The sequence below is a fragment of the Ixodes scapularis genome, unplaced genomic scaffold, assembly GCF_016920785.2.
Source record: "Ixodes scapularis isolate PalLabHiFi unplaced genomic scaffold, ASM1692078v2 PGA_scaffold4__175_contigs__length_147842914, whole genome shotgun sequence".
Taxonomy (NCBI): domain Eukaryota; kingdom Metazoa; phylum Arthropoda; class Arachnida; order Ixodida; family Ixodidae; genus Ixodes; species Ixodes scapularis.
Genome location: NW_024609879.1, coordinates 122,628,876 through 122,637,598, shown reverse-complemented (window position 1 = coordinate 122,637,598; position 8,723 = coordinate 122,628,876). Strand labels below are relative to the sequence as shown.

At 44.1% G+C, this 8,723-nt stretch overlaps 1 protein-coding gene across 1 annotated transcript; it reads left to right on the top strand.

Annotated features, from left to right (window-relative positions):
* The first annotated feature begins 225 nt into the window (after positions 1-225).
* On the top strand, positions 226-8,333 carry LOC8039193. Its single transcript, XM_029967877.3, has 6 exons — positions 226-307; positions 948-1,097; positions 1,552-1,815; positions 4,964-5,089; positions 6,579-6,902; positions 8,218-8,333. Exons 1-6 carry the CDS (start codon positions 226-228, stop codon positions 8,331-8,333), a joined length of 1,062 nt encoding a protein of 353 aa, XP_029823737.2.
* Positions 8,334-8,723: the final 390 nt, after the last annotated feature.

Below are 8,723 nucleotides of genomic sequence, written 5' to 3'. Positions count from 1 at the left end.
TCTTTTTCGGTCTATTTGTATCTCTTTTCTCTCATTAGGGCATGAAGCCGCAGAATCATGACAGTAACCAATGGAAGTGGTACCATTTGCCTTCATTAAATTGAACTGAATGACGATGATATCACACAATGTATTGGGCTAATTTTTTGTGTGCATGGTTTTTGAAAAGATTAAGAAGGCGATGAAGGCGTCTTGTACTCTGACCAAGTGGTGCTTCCGATGCAGATGCTGAGGTTATTCCTCACCCTTGCCCTTGGCGTTGGCTTGCTCGGGTACGTGGAAGCTCAGACCTCAAGACCACAACTAAGTGAGTAGTTCCCAATTTCGTTGATGGTATGGCCTTCTACTGATTTCATTTATGAAATTATCCCTTGTCTGCAAGCACACATAGATCCAACAACTAGCTAGAGCCTACGGGAGCAGCAACCTAAAATAATTATACTAAAATATTTAAACAAAAATACAGTTTTTCGTATATATAGAGAGAGAGAGAGAGACAAAACAACCGCAAGACGAAGAAACAAAAAATTAACACAAGGTAAGCAGAAACTCGGCAAGTTAACTGACACAATATTGATAAAGACAGAATGAAGAATTCAGTATCTGGAAAAAAAAAATCTAATAAAACGTTTTTTTTTTTGTTGTTGTTGTTTTGCGAGTTAAAGGTTTGTATATTGCTCACCTAACACCATAAATCCAATGTTATACGACTCAGACTGCAGACTGAATTGAAGGAAATTGTCAAGAAATAAAATAGGAGTCTTTTGATATTCAGTGCCTAAAATATTTTGGTGACCCTTCTTCGGTCCGTGGTCAGGATTAAGCAACTTCGAAAGAGGGATTACCGGGATACATAACCCAGGGCTTAGCTGTCACGCCCCAACTCAGCAACGGACAATTTCTGAGGCCCCAGAATTCCGCTAGAAACCTTTGTTGCTGCTCCACAGGTGGTTACTTCACATTTCTGCGGTACCGAAACCAAGCTTGCGAGGGCAAGTACGGCCAGAATGGCACCTGCGTGACCGAGCAGGAGTGTGGTGCCAAGCAAGGTACCGACATCGGACGCTGTGCTGAAGGATACGGCGTTTGCTGCCGAGGTAAGCAACACGCCTACATTCTCAACCCAACGGGAGACAGCTAAGATAGCTTACTTTATTTTCTTGGCTACATGCAAGCACTAACTACGAAGCTCTGTCCTTTTTAGGGTAGATCACAACAGTCGCGAGATTACGGTTTTAATTAAGGGCCGTCCGGTAGACGAGTCTAAACAAGACACGAAGAGGGTTGAAGCTGTTACAATTATCAGCACTGAGAGCCTAAGCCGCGCGGGGCGTGATCTATTATGTCACAGCCGACATTTCGCTAAGAGACTTGACTTGTTTCGGTTCGAACTCCAAACGTTTGTAGAGATGAACAATTAAGCACTTACCTCGTTACATTTGTAGCACTGTAAGTGATCAAGAAAAGTGTGTGTCTGTTCAAGTCCTTAGACACAGACCTTCTTCCATGTAATGGTCATGTCGACGACAAGCGCGATTGTTTTCTCTGCAGTAAGCTTCACTTGTAACATGGTGAGTGCGGCCAACGAAACGGAGTTTGTGAACCCGAGCTACCCGAGCGGAGAGGTGGGCACCGGCACCTGCGAGGTGACCATCACCAAGACGCCGGATATCTGCCAGCTGAGACTGGACTTCCTCGAGTTCAGCCTGGCACCTCCAGACGATCAGGGCCTCTGCAACGTGGACTCCTTCATGGTCAGGACAACGGTGGGAGAGAACCTGCCCCAGCTGTGCGGCGAAAACAACGGGCAGCACCGTGAGAAGCCGTTCTTGGAGTAGTCAACGCGTGGTGGTGTCTGTACAGCAGCAGGTGGCTCCAATCTCATGCTGTAGCGGTGGCGCTGCTTGTCAGCGCGGCGCATACGTAGACGCCTCACTTTACACGAATATGCTTACAGCGCATGCGCAGAGCCCACACGTGGGGCGGGCAAGCAACGACTTGTTTGTAAACAGCGTGTGAATCTATAGAGAGTATTCACTGACGGCATCGGGGTAAGAAGCTTCTGGAGGCGACATGACGCCACCAGAGGTGGAGCCGTGGGATACTTCCGGTTTGGACGGTCCCGCCCGCAACGATTATCAAAACAAAAGGACGCTATTGGACGGACCGGGGTACCCTTGGACGCTATTGGACGGACTATGGCGCATTGGGGGCGATCCCACCGGCTTCACTTGGAATTATCGCGTTTGGCTGGCTTAAGCTGGTATGCTGCGTCCTTTTGATCCTACTTCCATGACTGGCTCTCATAGCTGAGTCCGCTGCTGCGTGCTAACGGCGAGCTTCAACTGTTATTTCTCAACATGCATTTCCCACCGTAAAGATCGGCGGACTTAGCAGCCTATAAATGGGAGCTCGTTCTGAGCATGTGAATCACGCAATGCAATTTGGCGTCCAGTAAACGTTTGGACCTTTGCAGGCGGCCCCGCTTTTAAGCTAGTCTGACCACAGTGGATGGCAAATGCTTTGTTCGGGCACCGATCTGGCACTTGTGGGCATGACTTAGTGAGGCTCGACTCTCAGACGATCTACACACGCCAGCAGCATGATAGCGGAGGCCAGAGGCCGTATATGAAAACGTATAGAGACTATTCCATCAATCCATGTGACACGATGTACCGTGTTCTTTTGGCCCGGATGGACAAACTACGCATCGCAAAAGGCTCAAACTCTGTGAGATTATGAAACCACCGATTGGGATAGAACCAGAAAGTTTGAAAACATTTCGTTACCTGGATCACAAGATAATTGAGAAAAACAAAATGTATCTTTAAGCCGACGTCCACCTAAGCCTGATATTTTCAAAACAATAATTAATTTGCCCAGGCCGAAAAGCGCGGTTCTCTTTTCTCGGGAACAACCCGTATATTGTTTAAGTTTGTGCACTGCTACCTTTTATCTTATGGGCTGCGTAAAGGGTTAAGGTCCGTTCACACTCTTGCAACCGAGTACGACTGAGAGAGACCAGACCTGTTTTTAAGCCTCTTGCAACTTCTTAGGATCGGATGCGGTGCTGCGAAGCTGGTCTTAAGAAGTCGCAAGAGGCTTAAAAACCGGTCTGGTCTCTCTCGGTCGTACTCGGTTGTAAGAGTGTGAACGGACCGTTAAGTGAACATGCGCATTAGCTTTCCTCAGAGTAATGTCAGACGTCGCTCATTTGTGTGCAACCATGGCCGGGCAGAGATACTCAAAAAGATTCGTGAATTCATTTACTATAAGATGCACGTATTTTAGGCCAAAATGCAGATGCGGAGATACATTTGTCTTTGACGAAACGGGATATCCCTGAGATACTTCTGCAAAAACGACAAAAAATCATCCCGGAATACAAATACAAAACCACGAAGAAATACTTTTTTAAAATTTTTTTTCCTTCGAGTTGTGGTAGGTGCGCTGGGGGAGTCGTTCTTGGCGAATGCAAAGTGGCAATGCTTATATTTTGAAAGTTATGCGCGATTCTTCGTGCTTTCGCTTTAGGTTTTTCTCCTTGTAGAGGAGTTAAGTGGCGTGTTCATAATATGAAGATTTGGACGTCTTGCTCCAAAGAGGTGTTTTGTTTTTTTTACAGTTTTTTTGCAAAATCCCGACTTATAATGTTCGACAACAAATGTAATGAGATACCTAAGCCCGGCACAGTACCGTGATCCAATCGATACATTGTAAATGTATTTCACTAGTGAGATACAGATACATTTTTCAAGTGTATCTTGCTACAGAAATACAAATACCCTAAGGTATATCTAAGACGCTGTCGCGATACATTTGTATCGTGATGTTGCCCAGCTCCGTTCGCAACCCAGCGACGCGGCATTTTTCGCCTGGCTAATTAGCAGTGGGAAGGATTATGGTACTTGATACATCCCGGTAACTTCCAAGCATTTTTCAACTTCTAAAAATCAGTACACCGAGCGAGGCTGCTGTTTTTTTCTGTTTTTTTTCCCCTTTCTCTTTTAAGGTTGATTGCTAGTGGTTATATAAATAAGCTAAAATTCCAAAGCGTATCTCTTTTCAATTATCTTTCTTTGCTTTTCCACACAGCCGCCCGGTGAAAAACGGACCCTATATTTTATTAATTCTTTTTTCACGCAAACACAGCTTTGTTTACAAACTATATTAGACAGGACGAACTGCAATAATACATAATCAAGAAACTTTTTTTAGAGTTTACTGTTTATTAAGATTTTACGGTGTGATAAATGTTTGAGGTGTGAAATTCGTGGACGACGTAAATGACAATTTTTACTACACTGCGCTGGTAGATACTTTATCAAAGCGGATATAAGACATTTTCTCAATATTTCTGAGGATTCCAGGCGTCCAGCAAGCATATGGTGCTCTGAAAAACCCAAAAAAAATAACTAGGAAACCTGGACATTTTTATTTTCATATATTTACCGGCTTACCCGCCATATAGGATTAGCATGGACCAAAACAAATTGTTAAACAAAAATAATGCAATTAAGTAAAAAAGAAAAAGACCCCTGTTGTGGCAAAGTGCATCAATGACTCACACATGGCAATTATTTTTATAGGCGGCAACATATAAACAAAACTGTTATGATTCCTAGGAGTGTGTGTATAGCTCAATGAATTATTCGTTTTATACAGACTACATGATTGTAATCTATAAACCAGATATCCCATTCATTTCTTGATTTTGAAGTAGCCGGTTCCAGATTATGGGGAAAAATTTGCCACTTCCTCAAATAAACATAAAATTGAATTGACTAACGCAATTTTCGAGCAGGAAGTTTCAGAAAGATGATTTTTGAGCCAGAAAGAAAATTTACCGGCGTTAATTAAAACCCTATAACTTGAATATTGCATGCCACACTTGAGTTTTTTAGCGTTTCTACTACGTTGTCAATTTATTAGTTACCGAACAGATATTGTCTGTTAATTTCAGTGTACGTCGAGATGGGCAGGCAGTCTGGAAACCCTGTGGTGCTCAGCGTCATCAGCCGAGGGGGCAAGCGGCCGAGAAGGTGGAGGATTAAGATCAGCATGATCCAGTGCGGAAGTCTGGATATTGGTGAGTGGTCTACTTTCAAACATTGCCGCTTTAGAACGGTTTCTTTTCATTTTTTTGTGCTTTGGTTTTTAGATTATTTTTACAAGCGCATGCAACGTAATTTGCACCATTCTAATTCAACTTTGAAAGTAAGCTCCCACTTAAAGCTTTATGCGTAATCAGCTGGAATTCGCTTTTCGAAATGCACTACCTGTCAAAGATACCTACCTGTTTTTCTTGTATAATTGTAGCAAACACACAAAGTAAGAAGAAGCTTACATCGATTTGCCCAAAAACCTGAAACTTGACTTGTGATGACGAAATCTAGAATACACTAGACGCGGTTATGTACGATATGCGAAACAAAATATTATGAACCCGCAATAAACAGTTTTGGGAACTGCAACAACAACAACCAAACCGAGTCCAGACTTCGTCAAGAACCATTAGTTTATGCAAAGCCGCACGTAGAAGCGATAGTTACTATTTGGCTATGACTATAGTCATCTGTTCCCGTATTCGCTGACCAGACCAAAACGGCTGGCCCTCTCTTTCCGATGCCTGACCTGCAGAACGCGCTTGCTGTCTTCCGCCGTGCTTTAACTGTGCGTGCACGCTCAAAGCCCACGAGACGCCGAAGTGTTATCGAAGGTAGCAAGCTCGCATTGGAGGCGGGACAAATAAAGGACCTTCCCTGCCGCACGACAGAGCGCACAAGGTCGGCCATTTTGGTGTCCTTGCTCTTGCGCGCGATCTTTCTCCAGCATACATTTCGCAACACCAGTTTTTGTTTTACTCAGAAAGAACAAAGATAATTACCGCCATAGTGCGCTGACGTCACATGCAAGCCAAACGTCTTCTTTTTTTATCTTTTTTTTTTAATGAGGCGGAAGAGGGCGCTGCTGGCAATTTACGACCCTGCAAAGTTCCGGCCAAATGAGAAAACTGCGCTTCTCGTAACCTTCATGAAATATTTTATGGCCAGTTCTCAAGGTGATTATGGCTAAAGGACCGGTTAGCGAGATGCTTGTTGGAGATTCTTTAATATTCCTGTAAGACGACCGGACCTTTTTTGTAGTGTGTTGAATAGCGCTACAGAATTAAAGACCTCGATAAACCCCCAACTTCGTTGTTTCTGTAGAACTCCATAATCACAAAAATTTGATATGAACAAACTCGGAAGGCGTGCTGAAAGGGAGCGACCGCAAATCTCGTGGCTAGCCGAGATTCCCTGTGCTTGTAAACAAGAAAAGTGTCTATAGCTAAACTAGTTATATATATATCATTTACCGCTAGTTTTAAGGCGTCGCACGAGGGAGAAGAAGTTATTGTTCAGAGATAGAATTAGAAGAGCGTGTTGGTGGAACACCTTAGTATGCGAACGCAAAAGAAGACAGGGGGCACACAAAAACACGTGAGACACGATCCGCACCTTACAACTTACAATCACTTATCGTCGTCGTTGCTCATTTTTTATACATATTTTACAAGCTCTCTTCTCGCATTTCAGTACCTCCCGGTTGTCTGCAGTACTTCCGCAGTCCCAGCGCTGTGGTGCGCAGCTTCAACTACGGTCCTCCGGTCGAGAGCAAAGTGCGGTACCTCAGCGGGCTCCGTTACTCCATCTGTCTACGAGTCGAAGAGAACTTCTGCTCCATCAAGTGGGAAACCGAAACCAACTCGTCGTTCTCCTGGGGCCAGCCCACCTACGAGGAGAACGTGGTGGCCTGTAGGGACGACTTCATCACCGTCGACCAGGGATCCACGTACGGCATGGGGCCCGGAGAGGACAGGTTCTGTGGCACGCGGCTTCACGAAAAGAACGTGCTCATCTGTAAGTACAAGCACAATGGGAACAATGACACGGGCTGTTTCGGCAATTTGGGGTATGAATGCGCTTTTTTATCTGTCTGAAGCCAAGACATGGGGACACATTGAGACATTACTCTATTGTAACGTTTCAGAACGACACCTGCGTGCCAAAAAGAGTCGCAGACATCGCTTAAAGCATGAAATACTAAATTTAAGCGAAAACAAGCTAACAGGTGGTTCTTGTCTTGAAGTGCTTTTTCGTTTCACATAAAAAGTCATTGGAATCACGATTCCAAATTGATTTGTTGACAAAGTTGAATATAAGCCAGCTGTCGTCTGCTCGTGTGTAAAAAAAAAACACACACACAGAAAAAAAAAACATATTTTATTGTTGATGCTTCTTTTTAGACGCTTCGCCCTCTCAGGAATCGACGATAGCTAAATACTGAACAAAGTTTAGCAAGCCGAGACTGGAAGAACTTCGAGAATTTCACACCAACACGTAATAATACAGTATTCCGCATGATAAACGAAAAAGAAAAAGACAGGGCCCTTCTTTTACCTCACAGGAGGGCATCAGGCGGGAATGAAGGTTTGATGAGCGATCCTGTAACCCACATCTGGATTATGACAGCAATGACTTTATACACTGCATTTTGTCATACATATTCTAAAACAAAAAAAAAAAAAAAACTAGAGTGGTTACTTTAGTTTTTGTTTCACCCAACGTACTTGGAAAAACCAATCACTGGCGATTAACAGATCTCACAGATCTGTAGATGCGATTACACTGCTGATAATATGTTTAAACCGACAAATACCGTCTGCGTTCTGGCACTGAGCGTAATGCTCCACCGTGATGAGTAAAACGTTCTAGTAGATCGTTCCCCGATAACGATAACGATACCCGATAAAATATGATGTATGCGCAAAGGCGGCGGAGGAGTATCGGATATTGTTATCGTGGTCATCGGAACGACCTATGCTAAAACTCTCGATTGCCACAGTCTCTTTTCTTGAGGTCTAGACGTACTATCAACCTCGTCATTCGACGAGCTTCCTGCGTAGATTACAACGATTGATTCTCCCAAAAGATTTCAGGAGATGTAGGAGCTCTAGATATTTTAGAGCATACCTTATACTTTCAATTTGTTGTATATCATCAAACCAGTTATTCTTCCTCAACCAAGAGAAAGGCTCGTTTTATAAGTGTACTTTCGATATAAACTTGAAATCTTGATCTTAAATTATAACCTCCTGTCGTAAGTAGTGACGTTTCCTTTCTTTTTTTCTTTTTTGTTTGTCCTCACAACACATATGTTTGATCTTCCCAACAGCCCACAGCAAGCCGTTCATGCTAAGGGTCAAGTCTAACATGGATGCCGTGATGAATTCCCAAGAGAACCAGAACGGCTTTTCGCTTCGATATACTCAGCTGCCGTGCGTCGATTGACATGGAGACCTCTGGTCCGCTTAGCCTCCGAGTAAGTGCGCTGCCGTCAAGCAACCATTAAAGCCCCTTCATGTTACAAAATGAGAGCAAGGTGCGTCGATGCACGAGGCACGTGCAACGTGCAGCCCTTGGGAAGATCATGGCGGCACAGCGCAGCAAGAAGCTAGATTTCAGACGCCATGTTGTTCTCAGAAGTGGCGCGCTCCACATGTCTCGAGCATTTCCACAACAATTAATGGTGCCACTTTTCCCAGGATAAAGAGACCTGCTTGTCGTGCCAACGCAGCCACTGTAATACCTTAGTGTATGTTAGGGCGCATAGGATGTATTCATTGGCGCCCATAGCTGAGTGCACGAATGCTCAGCGCGTGCTGACGGCGTGCTTTCATA

What these genes read in the sequence shown, in the direction of transcription:
- LOC8039193 (XM_029967877.3), top strand. Translation starts at nt 226, where the DNA reads ATGCTGAGGTTATTCCTCACCCTTGCCCTTGGCGTTGGCTTGCTCGGG. An exon ending in ATACGGCGTTTGCTGCCGAG is followed by an intron (nt 1,098 to 1,551) that starts GTAAGCAACACG and finishes TTTTCTCTGCAG; the next exon opens with TAAGCTTCACTTGTAACATG. An exon ending in GTGCGGAAGTCTGGATATTG is followed by an intron (nt 5,090 to 6,578) that starts GTGAGTGGTCTA and finishes CTCGCATTTCAG; the next exon opens with TACCTCCCGGTTGTCTGCAG.